The sequence below is a fragment of the Eurytemora carolleeae genome, unplaced genomic scaffold (genome assembly GCF_000591075.1).
Source record: "Eurytemora carolleeae unplaced genomic scaffold, Eaff_2.0 scaffold122, whole genome shotgun sequence".
NCBI classification, from domain to species: Eukaryota; Metazoa; Arthropoda; class Copepoda; order Calanoida; family Temoridae; genus Eurytemora; species Eurytemora carolleeae.
The window spans coordinates 264,510-285,402 of record NW_019396131.1 but is presented as its reverse complement, the minus strand read 5'-3'; the positions used below and the strand labels follow the sequence as shown (position 1 = coordinate 285,402).

General features: G+C 32.6%; 2 protein-coding genes and 1 long non-coding RNA gene across 6 annotated transcripts in view; 2 read left to right on the top strand and 1 right to left on the bottom strand.

Moving 5' to 3' along the window:
* Positions 1 to 3,498, top strand: part of LOC111695857 (kinesin-like protein KIF13A) — a 29,570-nt gene extending 26,072 nt beyond the window's left edge. For all 3 annotated transcript variants that reach the window (XM_023465314.1, XM_023465313.1, XM_023465315.1), the window contains 3 exons: positions 19 to 1,770; positions 1,830 to 1,902; positions 2,162 to 3,498. In XM_023465314.1, the coding sequence (XP_023321082.1) occupies positions 19 to 1,770; positions 1,830 to 1,902; positions 2,162 to 2,200 (1,864 nt within the window). In that variant the 3' untranslated portion in view covers positions 2,201 to 3,498. The remainder of the gene's footprint in view (positions 1 to 18; positions 1,771 to 1,829; positions 1,903 to 2,161) is intronic.
* A 1,564-nt stretch (positions 3,499 to 5,062) lies between these two features.
* LOC111695858 (uncharacterized) lies at positions 5,063 to 18,614 on the bottom strand. 2 transcript variants are annotated; one of them, XM_023465316.1, is made up of 8 exons: positions 18,425 to 18,614; positions 17,716 to 17,769; positions 17,155 to 17,358; positions 8,846 to 8,927; positions 7,640 to 7,740; positions 7,239 to 7,325; positions 6,984 to 7,102; positions 5,063 to 5,826 (listed from the first exon to the last, which is right to left on the bottom strand). In XM_023465316.1, exons 2-8 carry the CDS (start codon positions 17,767 to 17,769, stop codon positions 5,727 to 5,729), a joined length of 747 nt encoding a protein of 248 aa, XP_023321084.1. In that variant the 5' UTR covers positions 18,425 to 18,614; the 3' UTR covers positions 5,063 to 5,726. The 2 variants fall into 2 exon arrangements, with proteins under 2 accessions (XP_023321084.1, XP_023321085.1); XM_023465317.1 differs by having other exon boundaries at positions 17,722 to 17,769; positions 18,425 to 18,613.
* Positions 18,615 to 19,638: 1,024 nt separating this feature from the next.
* Positions 19,639 to 20,647, top strand: LOC111695856 (uncharacterized). Its single transcript, XR_002763958.1, has 2 exons — positions 19,639 to 19,900; positions 20,618 to 20,647. It is a non-coding gene; the product is annotated as an uncharacterized LOC111695856 (long non-coding RNA).
* Positions 20,648 to 20,893: the final 246 nt, after the last annotated feature.

Genomic DNA, 20,893 nt, shown 5'->3' with positions numbered 1-20,893 from the left:
TGTCTAACTATCATTTAGGGAGTTGAAAGGAGTTGACCTCGCCTTCTCTGAGTTTGTTTTCTGTGAGTTCTGTTTGGACAGTCAGGAACCAATTCTTGTTCTTCCTAAGATGGATTCTCTGAAGCTCTCGCAGTTTGAGCAAAATGTTAGTTTCAACTTTGAGAAAGAGTTTATACTTACCGTAAATGAGGATCTGATTGATTTTTGTACAGACGGAGCGATTCCAATTCATGTCTTGGGACAAAGATCTGATTTGCTTGAGAATTTCCATGTGGCAGGGAGTCCAGGTAAAAAGGTTAAATCCTTGGAGGATGTTTGGGACATGGTGAGTAGACGGTTGGAACTAACGATGGCTGTTCTTGAGCTCAATGATGAAGGAGAATATGTTCCTGTTGAAGTTGTTCAGGAGGAGGGTGGCACAGCTGGAATATTCCAGCTGAGGCATGGGCAGCAGAAGCGAATGTCTTTCCAAATTCAACCCATTGAAGGATCTGGTTCTCTTCCGATAGAACTAGATGGTATCCTTAATGTGTCCATAGGATGTCCTTGTGTCAGAAATAAGTCAGATAAACCCATGGATTCATATCAAGAGGATGACTTAAACCAGCTTAGGGAGAGGTGGAGTCAGGCATTGGACATTCGAAAGAACCATCTTCAGACTCAGATTCAGGCCTTCTTGGATATTCCAGATAAGAATGAACATGAGAAAGCGAGAGAAGAGTCTCTTCTTAGCCAGTTGGTAGAGCTTATGGAGGAGCAAAATGCCACTTATTCCCCTCCAGACAACTCCAAAATCCCTGGCTCTATGGTCAATTCCTTCCCAAGAGGAGATGGCATTGAACGCCATCATCCTGTTATTTTTCTCGACACAGTCAGTGGAGATAAGTTTCACGATACTTCCATTGAAGATGAACTTGGCATTCCCCTGTATGGTCAGGATTCAGTATTACCTAATGAACTTGGCACATTGTTTGTGTCACATCCTATTGTAAGTTATTCTGAAAATGAGACTGGATGTCTAGTCTCGTGGGACTCCTCCCTTCATGACTCCCCTGCATTAAATCGAGTAACTGACACTAACCAACGAGTTTTTATGATAGCCAGAGTAACTGTGCGACTTACACAACCCTGCATCATGGACATAGTTCTTAGAAAACGTTTTAGTTTTATAATCTATAAAAAGCAGTCTCTAACCGATAGACTCTGGAAAAAACTTGGACCAGTAAACCCCCAAACGTCTCTAGGGGTAGTCTACCACTTTGTTTATAACATCCCTCGTACAAGCTCAGAGTTGGAGAATCGCGCAAGTTTGGCAGCTGCTGCTGCTTCGGGTCAGGAGATCTTTGCTGATGATGGAGAGTCCTTAGTTGAGAAGTATTCCAAAGGAGTAAGCGCAGTTGACGAACTCCTTCGCACGGATAAGGTCCGTCAGCATATTGCTCTAAAAGAACTTTTAACAAAGAAAATGATAGTAAAAATGCCGTTGAATAATATGAGAAAAACGTTTAGTGTTCCTAATATGCGAATCTTAAAAAATTCTATTTCCTTAGATAACATTTCTGCCATGAATTTTAGACCATCAGAAAGTTTCCATGAACTTAACTTAGAGCTTGGAAAAACGCGCAAAGTGAGTGTAGAGGACGAACCTCGCGGCATTCTGCGCAGAATGACAAACTCAAAAACAATGACGACACTCCATGAGGGAAAATCAACTTTGAGTCCAAACTCACAACTATTAAAAAGTCCCAGACAAACATTAGAAAATCAAAGGTAATTTAAACATATAATGAAATGACATAAAATGGTTATGAAAAAAATGTCTGATGTAGGTGGTGCGAAAGAAAGGGAATTTTACCGCCTGCTGACACAAATCTTTCGGTCTCCAGTGGTTATCAGTCTAAGGTAAAAGAAAGTTTTAAAAATACTGTTTTTTTTCTAATTCTTTAGAATTTGATAGTCCATGAAAAGTTTGGTTTTTTGAACAGAAACCTAAATTAGAAGTACAGATAACAAATTTGAAGAAAGATTTTGAATATTTTTTTTCATCATTTTGAAATTTTTAAAGAATTTGTCACTCTTTTTTTAATTAAAGATTTGAATTCAACATGCAAAAAAATCGTGTAATGTTTTATTAAAATAAAAAAAGTTATTTTAACTTTAGGCGGTTTCATTGAGTAGTGAAGATGAGGAAGAAAATTAATCTTAACCTTTGGAACTATAGATGATGAAACATTTGGAATCAGCTTATCCTTAGAACAAGATTAACCCTTCGGACTAGATTAAACTTTGGAAACAGATTAATCCCTGGGACTAGACTACTTGGAACAAGATCAATCCTTGGAACCAGATAAAACCTTAGAACCAGATCAAACTTTGCAACCAAATCAATGTTGGATTTATCCTTGGAACGAGATTAAACTTTGGAACTAGATTAATCCTATTCCTATGGACTAGAATCAACTTTGGAACAGAGATAAATCCTTGAAACCGGATTAATCATTGGAACTTGATTGAACTTTCGAGTCAGGTTGATGTTTGGAACAAGAATAACATTTGGAACCACATTAAACTTTGGAATAACACCAACTATTGGAACTAAACTAATCTTTGGAAGATTTGGAACCAGATTGATACTTTGAACCAGCTTAAACTTTGTGATATAACATAACTTATTAGTAGTGGTATTAAATTGACTGCATGGTTCTAGGCTATAATTACTTAATTAGCATGATCATGAAAACCACTGACTATTGAAAAAAGGGGGGAGGGGAAATTTTTTTCCAATATAAATTTATTAACAGTATTTTCTATAGTTTCACGTTTCCATTCTTCGCAACCAAATTTTATAATATAAAAGATAATTACCTATATAGGAAAACATTTTTGAAAAATTAATAACATCAAAATTTGTTACTTGATAATTATTAGATAAAAATACACTAATTATAATTCTTAACAATGTTCCAACCAGTAAGAAATATGACAAAATTGTAGCATGGCTTTGAAAATTATAATTTTAAATATCAGAGGAGGTCGAATTTAATGAAAAGCGAGAAATCGTTGAGTTAGGTTTGGCTAGTTAAACCATTTCCCATTATAGTTAACTACCAATTCAGTAATTCTGACCTAAAGGGTGTCCTACGAAACATGACAGTTAGTGAATTGTGGGACACCCTGTAGCTTTAACTTGTGGACATACATTTCCATTTGATATCAGCTGGGAACTTTTGTGCTGGATACTCATAATTTCAGGATTTATAATAAGGCTCCCTTCAACCCCTGACTAGGTTCGATTAACAAGCAAAATATCGAATGAAGATTAATCTGTAAATAACTAATTGAGATTAATCGAGTGATATCGATATCAACGAATTACAAGATCACTTTAATAAACAGAGAAGTATATGCGACTTGAAAATCTATCTTATCTGGGATATTATGACTAATATTGACCACATTTCTATGGCGCCAATTCACATTAAAAACAATTTAGAAGCATTTTTATATAAACTTACACCATAACTAATAATTAATAAGAAACCTCAAAATATCGTTAATGAATGTATTTATAAAGATTTTAATTTAAGATATTGTTTTTAGTTCTATCTTAAGTTTCTAAATTGTGGTTGAGCAGCATTGAGATGAAATATACAAATATGAAGTTATTTGAAGTATTTGAAGGATGATAAGGAATATATCTGTCCTTAACCCTAACCAATATTTAAATATCTCGAAAAAGCACATTTAATTAATTGCTAATTGCTCTTTCATTATTTAGGTTATTTTTACACATTAATTAATATGATCGAAAAGACATTCATCAAAATTATATCAGTGTTTTATAGTTAACAATTTTATTTATACAAAAATACAAAATATTCATTACAAACAGAATTACAATTTAAGTAATAAAGTGTTTTTTGTTTACATGAGATGTATAATGTGCAAACTTATCGAGGGAGTATTTTTCCATTGTAATTATTTAGGAAGGTTTCGGTCCTAAACAATACAGTGGTGCCTATAAAACTGTGGATTAAGAAGACGGCATTCAAGCAAACTTTTGTGTCAAACACATCACTTGAAAAAATCGTCTTAAATGAAACGGGTCTGTGTAAATTGCACTTTTGCTGTATTCACAATTCATTGAACTATTGAAAATTGTTTACCATGAGTCCTACAGTCGTCTTTCACTCAGTTTTATGGGTCCCAGTGTACAATTTTACAGGTCTTAAAGTGTACAATGGGACCCATAAAATTGTACATTGACTATGTAAAATTGGAGATGGCTTCCCACTGTTATCCAAATCCTAATTCAGCTATTTGCATCATTTTTCAAATAAGGATTATCTAAAATCGTTATTTTTTAGGAAAATTGCAACAAAAAACATGTCTGCTAAATCAAATGGTTTTAAATGAATGCGACATCACAATTATTTACAATTCAGTTGCTAACTTAAAGATGCATATTTATAGTTAAACATTGCATAGACTGAGTGTACTAAGCATATATATTAGGTAGTGTAGATACCTATATGATAATATCATTATGGACATAGATAACAGACAGATACCTATATGTCGTCTTTTCAAGATTAGTGTGTGTTTCGTTCACAACAACCCTGAGACAGAAGCCCAAAGGAGTTACACGTAGTCGGCGTAGAATAGGCTTTCTCCCTGTCTTATAAATATCGAAAAGACGACATTACAGAATAATTTTTAGATCAAATATCATCTTGAACTATAGAGCTTGCTTACAGTACTTTAGGACTTTAACGTAATTTCAAGTGACCCTACAAACAAAAAACTACAATGCCCGATCCACAACGGTACCATTGAAACTTTTATTTTATGAAAAATGTGGAAGAATTTCTTTTTAAGCTTTATAAGTGGTTAATTTTGATAATTCCTTTATGTTTTCTTGCTTTAAAAATGCGCAAGTCACTTTTTTAGAGAAACCCAATTGAAATATATTAGTTTTCAAAATTATGACATTAATATCTAGTTCTTACTTGATCAGACAAAGGTTTCAAGGGTACCAATGCACCTTTGCTAGGAGTGTCTCTTTAAATCACGCTTTCAGTCCCATTTAAGCAAGAAGTAAAACAAGATTGCTTTGTGATTAAACAATACAAATGCTACACATAATTTACATATTTCACATAGTTTCCTGCATTGTTTCTTAATTCAGAAATGCGCGAATCACTTAATTCAGAAACTCCAATTTTTGATTTGACAACTAATTTAGGGGGTACCGGTGTAAATCATACATGCCAGTCTATAAATAGAGTTACTTCAAATTATGTCTTCAACCCATTTAACAATTTAGTTTTAGGACTTGAACTTAATTTCTTTTTATCATGGAATGAGAATTTATTGATTGATTTGATAATAAACAAATAAATTTCAGTAATTTTTAATAAAACCCTTCTTTAGGTTTTAGAGTGTACACCTAAGAACAACAAAATGACAGTCGTACTTTCTCTATTATATCCAACCAAAACTTGACTTGAAATGCACGGCGCTTGGTGGCATTTCTTGTAAAAGAAAGTTCTAAGAAGGCATTTAATTGTTACTAATTTAACAGCATCAATCCTGCTACTTATAAAGCATTCGAATAGCATCGAGTTCATTACTAAAAAGCACTCTAGCATAGAATTATAAACTCATTAAGTACTTTACTAGCATTGAGTCAATCACTCATTAAATAATGAAAGAAATTAGTTAGATCAAGCATGAAGAACTCGTATGGCGTCGAACTCTTCACTCATAAAAAGTGCCTTTGTGAGTTTTCCAACTGTAGCCCGTTCATCTTTCCACTGTATCCATCTAAAAAACAATCACAGTATTTAACAAGAAAATACACACCATAGTAACAAAAAACAAATATATTTAAGAATGAAGATGGACTCGAATAATAATAAAAGTTTTAATCGTCAAAACTTAAAAATCCGCCAAAATATTTCAATAAATCCGGCAATCAATTGTTTCTACCTGAGAAAGAAGTAGTTCGTTTATTAAGCACAGATGGAGTTAGTGTATTGGCAAACAAAAGTTTATAATATAAGATTGCTATACTAATAAAAAAGAATAAAGTAAATTGATTTATTATCAAAGTATTTGAAAACAATTCTTTAGTTTTACATATAAATAATTGTTGTACCAAGTTTAATTCCAAGTATTTTTGGATTAAATAATTACGTATATGTATATAATTGTAAACCATAATTGTAATGTATTAATCTAATTAATTAATTTTATCTATGTTCCATGATTTTTATTAGCCTAAAATGGCTGATCAATTATAACTCAACAAGCTGAAGAGCCCGGTGCTGCCTGCGGAATTTTTTTTTAATTTCAAATTTTAAAACAAATATTTTCGATTTTTTTAGCCTATAACAGACTCCGGCCACCATTAGTGACCACGGAAAATTTCAGCTCAATCGGTCCAGCCGTTTGGCCGGCTATAAGCAACATACATATATATATATATATATATATATATACGATGTCTTGTTTTATTGTATAGATATATTTTTAAATCCTACTTTTTTCATAGTTTCATTTTTGATACATGGTCTTCAATTTTCAGTTTTTAAATTAAATTACATCTATGCGTAACTATTTATTCCAACGAAACTTTAATATAAATCCTGGTAATGATGACTATTTATAATTAAAACATATAAAATGCTTTCGAGAACCTTGATTATCAAATAAAATTTTTTTAAATTATCAAATCTAATGATCTGATGTCATTAACTACTATTCTCTATGGAAGAGTCGATGCTGTAGAACTTGATTGCTAGATTTTTAAAAATGATTTGGCGGATTTTTAACGAATTAACAATGTACATTTTTCATTATTTTCATCGTTTCATTTTTTATTCATTCCTAATGTCTGTCTACATTTATTTTTTCATTAACATTTGCCTGACCACTTATTCCTTCATCCTTAAATGTAATAATAACAATTGTAATCCAACCTATAAAGCATCTTGAATGCTGCTTGTGAAAGAGAAGAAGTATCTTGTTCAAATTGTTCAAGCTGACTCCAATTAAACATTAATCTGCTTCCGACATCCTTCCACCCCTTTCCCATTTGCTAAAAAATAATTAATCATAAAAAATTTAAAATCTCTAACTAATTCGAATTCACCCAAAAGGCTACAATTCAGAAATAATTAATAATTAATATTTTTTTATTCAAATAGTTGTTCTGTTTGCAAAGACGATTTTACCTTAGAAATTTGATCAATGTCGTCTTCTGAGAGAACTCGTTGGGATTTGTACAAAGGATAAAGGAGGTCTCGAGACGGTATTGGAGCCTACATAGTACATAAGATATACACTTTTAACTTTCTTAAGGATTTTATTGGACAATTACAGAGCTATATATATACACACAAAAGATCATGTGTCATGTCCGATTCACACTTTAAACCTTTGACTAATAAGAAATAATACAAAATAGGAATAGGAAATCGAAAAAAGGAATAGAAAATAGGAAACAAGAAATAGGAACTAAGAAATAGAAGAAAAGAGTAAATCGGAAAAAAGGAAATAGGAAATCGGAATGAAGTAGAAGGAAAAAAGAGTAAATCTGAAAAAGAAATATTAAAAAGAAATAAACCCAGTATACCTGGAGACAAGGTTGACCCTGACCTTGACCTGGCGCCAGGAAAGCGTGCTGACCCTGGAACCCAGCTGGCTGGTATCCGGTCACTTGAGTGAACGACGGACCTGAGTAAAAAATAAAAATAAAAATTGACAAAATTTAACATTTTTAGAAGAAGAACTATCACTCTGTTTCTAGCGAAATAACACTTAAAAAGTACAAATATGCGCGGTTTACTTAGTCCTCCCATTGAAGGTTCAGTCTAAAATCCGATAAATCATGAGAAGTTCGTGAATGATGCTAAGGTAAAAAAATAACATTTTGGAAAAATTAAATTCACTTCGTTCAAATTATTTAAGAAAAATTATAAAGATAAAAGTTAAAAAATCAAATGAATACTATTGTTTCCACAAGATGAGATTTTAAGTGTAATTACTGTATATACAGTGGAACATATAGAACTGTGGTATAGGAAGACGACATTTTTGCTGTCTTATGTGGGAGTAATATTTATAAAACGGGATTGCTCTACATGAGAAGATGGAATTTGAAGAAAATATTATCACTTCCTTAAAACCATTATTAGAATATAAAAACACAATAAAAATGTTTAAATTTGAAAAAAGGGATTGTTACCCTATTGTATATAGAATGTGGAAGTAATATTTATAAAAAGGAATTATTACCTAATTGTATATTGAATGTGGGAGTAATATTTACAAAAAGGGATTGTTACCTTATTGTATATTGAATGTGGGAGTAATATTTACAAAAAGGGATTGTTACCTTTTTGTATATAGAATGTGGGATTAATATTTACAAAAAGGGATTGATACCTTATTGTATATTGAATGTGGGAGTAATATTTACAAAAAGGGATACCTTATTGTATATTGAATGTGGGAGTAATATTTACAAAAAGGGATTGTTACCTTATTGTATATCGAATGTGGGAGTAATATTTACACAAAGGAATTGTTACCTAATTGTACATTGAATGTGGGAGTAATATTTACAAAAAGGGATTGTTACCTAATTGTATATTGAATGTGGAAGTAACATTTATAAAAAGGGATTTTTACCTAATTGTACATTGAATGTGGGAGTAATATTTATAAAAGGGATTGTTACCTAATTGAATATTGAATGTAGAAGTAATATTTATAAAAAGGATTGTCACCTTATTGCATATTGAATGTGGGAGTAATATTTATAAAAAGGGATTGTTACCTAATTGCATATTGAATGTGGGAGTAATATTTATGACCGTATTTCCCCCTTGAACAACTATTCTCTGTCCTTCCATCTCTTTCTGATAATAATAATAATAATTATTATAAATGTTTACTGCGGTGTAGTGTTATACTGTACTGCATATTGTACTGACACTGTATGTGTTTACAACACGCTGCACACTGCATACTGCATACTGCATGCTGCATGCTGCATGCTGCATACTGCACACTGCATACTGCATACTGCATACTGCATACTGCATACTGCATATAGCATACGGTATACCGCATACAGCACACTGCATACTGTATACTGTATCTGTACACTCTAAACAACTATATTTTATATATACTATATACAGCAGTATGGTGTGCACAGCTGAAAATATACTCAATAACCTGAGCTGATAACAGTTAACCGTCTATATCCGAACCCCACATTTTTCAAAATGATTTGTTCAAATTTACAATTTTTGCAGAAATTTTCCCTGAAGAACAGAAATATATTTTTTTTTCAGTCAATGCATAGTTTTAAAGATAGAGACAGTGGTCGATATCGACCGCTTCGTTAACATGGGATTTTGAAATGACCAATATCGACCGCTCCAAAATATGGCAAAGTTTATAATTTTCTATTAAAAGTAAATAAATCATAGTTACAAGCGTTAAAACAGCTTGTTTGTAGTTTGTAGTTCAAATATCTTGACACACGGAGGCCTAAAAGAGGGGTGGGGGCCAATTACCCCCCCCCCCCGCTCATAACATTACTTAGCCCTCCTCCCATTGGACTGGTGAAATCTAGGGGGTTTCAGACCCCAAGGGGTTCTGAGCCCCATCCCCACTAGAAATAAAGTTTGAAGTCCCCTCTGGACAAATTCCTGTAAACGCCCCTGTTAGGATTATATCTTGTAAAACTAGATTTCACAAAATTTAGTCTAAGTTTACATTTACCGCACAGAAATTATTCATTTTCTCAAGTACAATCTCATTAATCATGTTTCCCTCCCATCAAAAATATGCTTGCACTTGGTTTCTGGGTTTACAAGTTACTGATTTACTTTCTGCATATGTAAGTACAGGTGTATAGAGTTCGTATGCTTTGTCTACTTGTCTTTAAACCCATAAAACAGATGTTTATAAAAAAAACCAGGGGTCCATATAATTCCATCTAATACAATCCCAAATGTTTATTGATATTAGGGACAGAAATTAAACATCTAAAGTGTTTATTTTTCTGTATATCAGAATTTATCTCCTATATTGATTACTGATATTTATATATTTTAACACCCCAAATGCACTAAACATTTCTAATGTATAATACATATACACAAGAAACTTGCCAAAGTTCACAATCACATAGAAAGTGTATTTGTATGCCAACTAAATGTACTTTCAACCCCGATCCCATTTAGGAACATAAATAGAATTATATGGACAACTGTAAAAAACATATTAAAAGTACGGTTAATGTTAATCTTTCTTAAACATACTTAAAGAAATCAACTGACTGTGTTACTAAAAGCTGGCTAAAAAGTAAAGACATTCCAAAATATTATTTTATTTTTTTTCTGATAATATTAGAATATAATTTAGAAAATAGACCTTATAATATTAGAATATAATTTAGAAATTGGACCTGATAATATTAGAAAATAGTTAAGAAAATAGACCTTATAATATTAGAGAATAGTTTAGAAAATAGACCTGATAATATTAGAGAATAGTTTAGAAAATAGACCTGATAATATTAGAGAATAGTTTAGAAAATAGATCTGAGCTGAAAACTTTAGAATAAGATATCCTTAATCCCAAATGCTTAATCTGATTATCCAATGGACACACTTTTGATTTTCTTCTTAATCCTCTTTTTTTATATCCCTACTGTATAAGAGTTAAGTTTGAATGCAATTACAGATGCAATGCTATATCGATTGGACTAATATCCGATTGAACTAAAGTCAGCTGTTCCCAAGCCGGCTTTAAGAGCATTTAAACAAATATAAATTCAATCATGTTAATATGAACTTATTAAAAACATATTTTATCACATTTGAGGACTATAGCAATTTTGAATGATAGTATTAATAAACATTAATTCAAAACTTATGTTCGTTGAATCGATCATTAGTTAAATTGGTATGACACCATCTACACCAGAAATGCGCAAAAAATAAAACCGGTTTTTCAAAAGTTAAAGAGGGCATCTCTTATCTAAAGAAGTTGCTTTTCTCTTTTACTTAATAAGTTTATTTTCAAGCTTTTCCCTTTTACTAAATAAGTTTACTTTCAAGCTTTTCCCCTTTAAACAATAAGTTTATTTTCAAGCTTTCCCTTTTACTTAATTTAAGTTTATTTTCAAGCTTTGGAGTAATTCTTTCCTTATAATAACAAGATCAAAATCACAGATGATTGCTTAAATGTCGTCTTCATATTTTATAATTTTATTGGTCCCACTTAGGTTAAGAAAATAGACCTGCAAATACGGGAACATCATTGTGTATTTCTGACTGTGTAAACTTAATCTAATGGAGGCTAGAATAAGACTGACAGTGACTCAGAGTATAATATGAGGAATCACCTTATCAAAGGTATTACTTAGGTACGTTAGGTTTACTCAGTACATTGACCTAGTAATGTTACATCGTCTATACGCAATTTCCCCCCTACTGAACTTTCCGACCTACTGCAATATCGGACCTAAGCCAGCTGCTTATTTTTGTACTATTTGAGGGTTAGGTTAGACTAAGACAATTTCTTGGCCGAGCACTGCGGCTAGGACAGGCTAGGGGGCCGGGCGCTGCGGCCACAAGTCCATATAGTAGCTGGAAAACCACGTGCTAGTATGTCGGATGTTTAGTATAGCGGATTTGGCGAAGGTCTGGAGTATAGCGGATTTGCGTAGGTCGAAAAATACACCACCCATTGTCCCACCCTACTTCCATAGAGTATGGTAAAAAACATGACGAACAAGAACACGGTCATTTTGATCATTTCCTCCAAAGTTCATAGATGGGAACTACCCCCCCCCCCTCTCCCCCAGATAAATGAAAGCTATTTAGATCCTTATGGGATACTCAACCCCAAACAATATTGCAATTTTTTGTGTGGGGTTCTAAAAAATATGGAATATCAAAAAGAATTGATGTAAAAAGGTATCTTGACTTCAATTCTATTTTAAGAAAAATTTAATTTAACCCAAGACGAAATAAGAACTTTATCTTGGGGTTTCTGCATTTTTAACAAATAACTCTTTTGCATGAGACACACAGATTTATACTTAATCTTAAAAAATACTGTAATTTGCTTGGTCATTTCAATTATTTTCAATGCTTTGAAGTACAGTTTCTCCTAATTTTCTTAACCTTACAAAAATCTAAAACTTTATAATGTCACTAGATGGACAATCACATTTATCTTAAATTTAATATCTTATAATATTATTTGTATACAAAAACCTTTTTCCACTCAGAGCCGGAAATGTAAGAGACTTTTTAAGTTCTTAACATTTAAGTGAACATTTTTATAGAAGAATTAGAAACATATAAGAATCGTATGAAATTATATTTTTTTTTACAAAAATGTTAAATCTACAAAATTGCGTCATCCCAACCACAAAACCCAAGTTCCTGATTTTAATTTATGAGTCATTTGTATACAATAACCTTTTTCAACCCTGAGTTCGCAACGAAAGACGAGAACCAATGAAAGGAAAGTTATTTCAGAGGTACTGCAGTACCGCAGTGTACTGTCTTTGGGCGGAAAAGTAAACAAGACGGATGGCGAGGCCTAGCATGGAATCCATTTTCACAAAAATAATCTATGAAGTATTCTGGTCTTAGGAAACTATTATGTGAATTTTCAAAATTAAATGTTTTTATCCTCCTGGGAACACTGATGCATCTTTTCTTGTTTACAAATTCCGCCCAGAGAGAACTAGTTTCAATATGTACACAGACTATACGCGACCGCAATTAACTTTCCTTGCACTAGTACCTTGACAAGAACTAAAGATCGAAAACCGGTTTATTAAATTGAATAATGAAATTTTGTGAAAATGTTTTCTTATTTTAATACTAAGTATTTATTTTCATTTCTCAAATTAAAATCTACACAAATGTATCCGCTCCAAAAAGGAAACTTGGTAGTTTAGTTCATCAAAACCCTGTCTTTTATTACCGGCTCTGGGTTCACAGTGTGCACTGGTCAGTTTAACTACTTGCAATTTTATAACCTAGACGAGGGAGGGAGGGATATACAGCCTTGAACCTCAATGTTTTTTAACGACAAAGGAGAGAGGAAGATTTTGTCATGAACCTCACAATATTTTCTTATTGCGAGCGAGGGAGGGATATGCCGCCATGCACCTCAAAATAAAGAATTATGATGAGTAAAGGAGGGAAATGCCCTTAATTTACGTTAATCTATATTTAAGTTAAATACAAGTCTATGTTTGTAAACATATATATATTATTTTTAAATACTTGGGACATAAAATGTCGTCATACAACAATGAGTTTGGCCCACTTTAGTATCTTAATAGGGTTAAGAATAATAATACGATCAAATCTTTTTTCAAGATGAAAAATTAACGGATTTTTGTTTAATAATAGTTCTAAAATTTCACTTACAAAATGTTTTCATTTAGGAGTTTCATTTCTATACCTAAAACCAATACAAATACCCCCCCCCCCCATGATTACCTTTGGTAACCCCTTGGGCCATATCAAATAACTCAATGTTAAAATTAACAGATTTGGTCTAAATAAGAAATTTAAACTTTTAAAATTTCAATTACAATTTAGTTTTCCTCTAGTGCACTTCATTCATACATCTAAAACCACTACAAATACCCCTCCCCTTAATACCTTAAACGAGTATCGCTGAAAGAAATTCCCGAGTTTCCTTTTTGAGGTCTCAACATTTGTGTCAAGTTTGATTTCAGAGATTCCAAATATAATGGAGAAGGAGAATATGACGAAACGAAATAAAACTATATTTCATAACAAAAATATTGTTATCCACAAAACTGCCTACCCCCATTCGTGAAACCCGGGTTCCAAAACTGGTTTTCATAAACATATGCTGTCTCAAGTTTTGGGTTCTGGGGCCTTATTCTTTTCAAATAACTCAATCTCTGCAACTGTTTTACAGTATTCATGTTAAAATTTGACAAATTTTGCAAATATTTGGCCTGGAAAAGGAAAAGGTGTTGGGTGTTTTATACATTCAGAAAATAATTGTTTTTGAAACTTTGTTCAGTTTCGTAAAACAAAAAAAGTAATTTTCACCATCTGCCCTTTTTTGGCCCTAGAACTTTAGATTCTTAAATTCTCAAGAAAGTGAGGTGGCCCTTCCCCCCCCCTCTTTGACCTTCATTAAGTTGCCTGAGTGGATATAGAGATCAAACACTGTAAATAAAATTTTTTTTCTTAAGAACTGGTCTATCTTTTATTGCAAATTAAAAATTTATTTGTTATTGTTGTTGTATACAGTGATAACTATAAAACTTTGAAATAGGATGACGACTTACTTAAAGGGAGTGTTCGCAAAAAAATAAAGGTGGTATAGGCTTACGGCGAAACATTATTGATGGTGGTCGCTACTAAACTTACATCTGTTGATTCCATAAGGAGGAAATGGTTAAAAACTACTCATACCGAAGAAAGTAGCATCCATAAAAATTCAGAAAGTTGGAATATTTGATTCGGATTGTAAAAAAATCATTTTCATTCAAAACAAATCATTCAGATAATACAACCTTTAATCATCGATAATTTTTCGACGAACTCATATATAGATATTTCATAATATTTTTTATTTGTTTTATATACATTGCCGATATTAGTTGGCCGCCAGGTGTCTGCTCTCGAGGCTCTGAATGATTCCACATGGCCTAGCGGAAAAAATCGTCGTTTTAAGTGCATTGAATATAATACAGATAAAAATATTGATTATTATAGGTTGCAATTTCTGAATGATTTGTTTGGAATTAAATTGATTTTTTACGATCCGAGTTGTATGTTTCAACTTTCTGAATTTGCATGGACGTTACGTTTTTCGGTGCGAGTTGTTTTTAACAATTTTCTCCTTATCGACGCAACATAGATAAAAGTTAGATCAGTAGCGATAAACATCGATAATTTTTCGCCGTAATCCTTTAACCCCTTTAGTTTTTCGCGAACACTCCCTTTATGTATAAATGGAGTTATTACAAAGCAAATAGTTTTACAAGACACTTATTTATTCATTAATTAAGATAAATGGGCCTGTTTGCACTGGTCTATCTGTATCCCATGCTAATTGGACTTTTTTAAAGTTATAACTTGATTCTAAAAGTCGGCTCAGAGTTTTCTGGTTCTTCTTTTTAACCAAGTTTATCTGTTTTTTTAACCATGCAAAACCATGTGTAAGCTGTTAAAAAACGCTAACTAAATTTTAATGAAATTTTCTAATGTTCATAAAAACAATTACAGTTTTTGTTTTTAGGAAAAAAAAAGAGAATTTTCATATTCTTTAATTTTTAAAACAAAAATTTCACTTAAAGGAATAGCCAACGTAATTTCAAGTTTTTCTTCATTTAAAGATTCAAAATAGTGCCCATTAAACCCTCGTCCCAGCAAATTACTAGGTTATCCTTGTTTTCATATCTAAAAACTGATTATTTTTAATTGCAGTTTTTTTTTAAATTGCTTGGAGAGACACGGAAGTAAGTTCAGAAAATTGATTATTTAAAAAAATGTATGTCTATTTAAACGGACTTAAAGTGACCTTCCAAGCAAAGATGGCAATGCCCGATTTTCAAAGGTACCCAGCAAAACTATGTCTGATCAAGACTGAATTAGATATTAATATGTTTAAAATTTGAAGACTGATAGACTCGAATTATGTTAAAATTTAATGAACTATCAGAATCTACTTTAAAACCCAGAAAAAAAAACTCAATTTCTTTCACGTTATAATTAAAGATAAAGGTTTCATGGGTACCGTTGTGAATCAGACATTGCTTGCATCACTTGAAATTATGCTTACTGTCCCTTTAAACCGGAAATAGACGATATATTCCTCGTTGTGAATCGACACGATAGAGAACTGATTTAAATCAAGCCATATGTAACGTTTACAATTGATGGGCACAAAATATTACGTCTATACAGGTCTTTTCATGTTAAAAATGAAGAAAATACTATTAAAATAGACAGAGTGGGTAGCCGGTAGGTGAAGTGTGAGGGTCCGAACAGCCCCCCCCCCCTCGCCTGCTGGAATTTAAACTTCCTACTAATCCTAATTTGTAATTTAGGGAATTCCCTTATCCATGGTCTATCCGTGCGTCATTTGAAAAACTTGTCTTTAATTCAAATATGCACATGTGCTGGGGTTCGGTGCTCCATGGTTACACCGTTATATACATATGTTTACATTAAAAAGTGTTGTTTTTTTATGTTCGAGGTTTTAATGAGAGTTTAAGTGCTTGAGAAAAAAGGAACAGACAAAAATAAAATGTTTAAAGAATTTGTAAGTTTCTACAATCTATTTTTTTTGCAAAAAAAAGGTGGAAAATGTTTCCTTGTAGGGTAAAAGATTCTTCTGTCGGCCTTTTCCCTCAATACTGTGATTAGGAAGACGACTGTTACTGTTAGGCTCAAATTATGATTTTAATGAAAAGAAAACACCGCAATTGTGCAGTGTTCCCATTTTACTTGACAAGTTTAATTTCAACCTACCATGGTAAAAACTAAATTTGCTTTACAGTAAAATCAAATATACAGAGTTACCCACAATAGATCAAAGTTTAATGACGACCTGAAACTCCTTAGGTACGCAGGTCTGAAGATTGAATTTGGCTTTCTGCTTTCAATTTATTTTAAAAATATGCTTAATGATTGTAAATGAAAGTGAAAGAAAATGTTTCCACTGCAGAAAAACATGAATGTGACATCAAATGATAAATAAATTTCGTACAGTCGTTTCTGAAGTCTCTTGTATTGTGGTTAACCCCTGTACCTATGTACTCTATGTACCTACTAAGTGTCCCAATAAGCAGGAGAGTTAAATGATGACTTCTGTCTTTATTCCACGCAGCATTATTTCATAAACACAAGTTTAGCAGTGTCCCAGTTTGTCAAAAAAAAATGGAAACTACTAGTCTCGGAAACTACTAGTAAGAACGCTCATACGCTATAATTTGTAATAATGAACTATCATAAATAAAACCCGATTTTCAAGTCGTCTTTTTTTATTCCCATGATTATTGGGACACCCTGTAGCTTAAATATTTGTTTTACAAAAAAAACTGTTGATTACCTGGAAAGCCTGTTTTTGGACCTCTTCTTTAATATCTTCAACTCTTGAATCCATTCTTTCTTTCTTTTTTCCAGCTTCTTCTTCTGCTTTATTATCTTCAGATCTTGAATCCATTCTTTCTTCCTTTTTTACAGTTTCTTCTTTTTCTTTATTTTGTTCTTCAACTTCTTCTTTCAGTTTATCTTCTTTTTTCTCTTCTAAAGTCTTTCAGACAAAAATTCAGAGTAAAATTTCATTTAAAAAAAGACCAGACCCGTTTCCTCTTAAGATGCAATAGGTCATTCAAAAACTCATATCTATCTGTTATAGTAAGGATTTGACTATTAAGAACCCCCCCCCCCCTCCCCAGCACTTCTTCATGGCGAAAAAAGTTTAACCCAGACCAAAAACGTGAAGTAAACATCTATTCTGAAGTCTACATATTTTACTTTGATTTGGAAAAACATTAACACTAAATTAACATATTTTCTTTTTTATGTAACATTTTTTGATTATTATACTGTCATAAATTTTGCAATATTAAAAATATTGATAAGAATAATAAAGACAGAAAATACTAACACTTACTAGTTGGACGAAAGGAACCGCGTCTCCTTCTATCTTAGAATCTCCCATCTACATAATTAAAAAATATTTTTTAAATAATTCGAATTTAAATTAAGATATCCATAATATTCTCAATAAAAATAAATTACTAATTAAATTGCGCTTTCTAAGTCAAGAGACTTGCGGATTTCTGCTACATAAAAAATAAAGAAAATTATTAAATAAAGGTTTAAAGATCTGAAAGCTATTGTACATTTGATACTCTATCTATCTTGTAAATGATACTAGTTTTTAACACAAATTAATTATATTTATATGTCAGAGTTAGGTAAGGTTAAGACAATGTGTGGACACCACAGCAAGCACAGGCGAGGGGTCGAGCACCGCGGCTAGGACTTTAACCATGTGTCGGATCATGTCCTAGAGAAAGATTTTACGACGCCCCCCCCCCGGCTCGGCCACCTAGCCTGTCCTAGCCGCAGCGCTCAGCACAGAAATTGTCTTAACCTAACCTAACACTAAAATAATACGAAATAACTTAAAATTAATGGTTAAATGTACAAAATTTATAGGAGGGGGGGGGGGGAAGAGGGCCGGATCCAAAAATCGTATATTAGGACGGACCCCAAAAATCGTTCTCTATGAATTATTATGACATTTAACAATTAAACTACTTCACATCATAGTTTATTTAATTAAGATAATACATTTTACTTACTATTACCTGTAATTAATTGGACTTCTAGATGCATCCGAATTAAACCTGGAATTTCTTGATATAAATGTTGAATCAATAATTCTTGTTTATATTTGCTTGATAATTGATTGGCTTCGTTTCACGCTTTTGTTCACTTTGTTGACAAATATTTGTGTGAACAGCTGATCAAATCTCAAGGTGAGCACAGTACAATAAAGATAGATAGATAGGTAGATATATGCTCGTATAGATAGATAGATAGACAGGTAGAAATGTAGATGTTACAATATCAACCAGACTAGCCCCTTACCGATACTAAAAATTAGTTGACATTTTTTATGATTTAAACAAATACAATTCAAGTTCTTATAAGACGAAAATGAGCTTTTTTCTTAAAATTATTCTTTTTTTCACTTGCCTAAATTTCAAGGTTTTAGAAATAAGTAATGATCTACTTGTCTTATAAAGGAATAAAAAGTTATCATGCATACTAATTGCGCCAAAATTAATTTAATTATATTTTTCTTAAAGTGCTACGTAGTACAACCACAAACTGCAATATTTTATAAAAACTTTTCAATCATTAGGTTAGATTTCTCAGTAGGTCGGTTTTGACAGCACTAACCTTTCAAGACGACATTTAAAATCGTGAAATCCGAGAAAAAAATTGAAAGTTTTGACACAGTACACAGTTTTCTATTTAATCATCTACTGCGCAAATCCTAGAACAGAGCTCTCAATGTTTCTCTCTAAAATCTCTAAAATCTCGTCAATGTGAAGAGGGCTCGGTCAGCCTTTAACCAGACAATTTACGAACTTGTGAAGAACAGAATTTAAGAAAAATCTTTTTCAAAATGGTGACGATCAATGCATTACTCATGTTATTAGTAAGACTAAGAACTGTTGTTTAAGTCAGCTTATCATGTGATGATGTAATTATTATGTAATTAACACATTCTTCAGTTTAAGAGTTAAGATTAGAGACCAGCAGAATTTAAACCAAAGCTTGTAGTTAAGCTATTTAAACGATTGTTATAACTAAACAACGCGAATATTTATTTTGATGCGTTTTTCTTCTACTATTCAAAACCCTTGCTAAAGGTACAGGTAATTTCCTAGTATACGATTTTTGGACCCCCCCTCCCCCTCCTATCAATTTTGTATATGGTTATCTTTGGTCATGTGGCCGCAGCGCCCGGCACCTTAGCCTGTCCTAGCCGCGGCGCTCGGCCCCTTAGCTTGTATTAGCCGCGGTGCTCGGCCCCTTTGCTTGTCCTAGCCGCAGCGCTCGGCCCAGAAATTGTCTTAACATAAGCTAACCCTTATCTAGCCGAAAGTTCTTATTTTCTCGGTTTTTCAGAGACTTTTATTGTTCATTAATATGTTAAGTTGTTAAAAAATGTAGTATTTTTGATCCTACGTCTAAGATGAAGAGTGAGCTCTAAGCCTGTCAAGATGAAAAGTGAGGCGGGTTCTAGTAAAGCTAGCTCCCAGCCTAGCCAGGTAAAGATCTTAATTCAAGTTTTTATCAGTTTTAGTATCAAGTAATAAACAGATAATGCTACCTTATTCATTTTTTTCCCTTAAAAATTTAGTATTTCCCCCAATCAACAAGAAATGTTTTGCTAAGCCCTAAAAAATAAATAAAAATATTATATAGTGTTTAATCATCCCCTCCCCCCCCCCCACTATATGAAAACCGTTTTCTAGGATTTATTCGCTGATTTTGAGAAAATAAATGCTTTTTTGGGTTCAAAGTATTCCAAAAGTATACCAGAAGAATGAAACAAAATTTCCTTTGATGTCCTACTTTTCATTTTTTTTCATCCACGGCTTCAAAATTATCTCACTTTTTGAAAACAAATAACCCTGAAAAACGATAATTTTTGAAGAGTGCGAAATGGTTTTTAAATTGTTAAGATGCGACTCAAGACGGATAATTAAAATCAGTATTGAATCGCATCTCAACCACGTTCGTTGTTTATTCTGAAAGTCTGCCTTCGTCAAATTTTCTTATACAAATCATCCCCCCTGGATAAATTATTTTTTTCCTCTTTTTCGGAGCGTATTTTTTAAGGATATTCGCTGGATTTAGGGCGATAAACCAATTTTTTCACCCCCCCCCCCCACCTAAATCGTATGGAGGGAAGGGGGGGGGGGTGAATAAATCTACCAAATATATTCCCTGATTTATCCTTGATGTTGTATTATGTTGTCTAGGTGTCAGGGAAGGTGAGTCGAGGAGAGAAACAGAAAACCGGGTTTCTACCAACCCCTTGTTTCCCAGGGATAAACCGGTTTGTAGAGGTAAACAATTTTATTATTTACAAGTTTGGAACCCAGCTTTGCCTAGAAAATAAGATTTTCTCCTTTAAGTCTACTCACTCAACAAAGAAATTATAACCGAGCTAAGAACATTCCTGTGGTTTGACCGAGTTACCCTATTAAAATTGAAGGCTCATCGGGCAAGGGGTTTTTGAGTTATGATCAGATATC

Bases quoted from the DNA above. Each gene is read 5' to 3' on its own strand.
- LOC111695858 (XM_023465316.1), bottom strand. From the start codon at position 17,769: ATGGGAGATTCTAAGATAGAAGGAGACGCGGTTCCTTTCGTCCAACTA. The intron at 17,359-17,715 runs GTTAGTATTTTC...TTTGTCTGAAAG, and splicing joins CTTTCGTCCAACTAGTAAGT to ACTTTAGAAGAGAAAAAAGA. The intron at 5,827-6,983 runs GTTGGATTACAA...ATTGTTTTTTAG, and splicing joins GCATTCAAGATGCTTTATAG to ATGGATACAGTGGAAAGATG.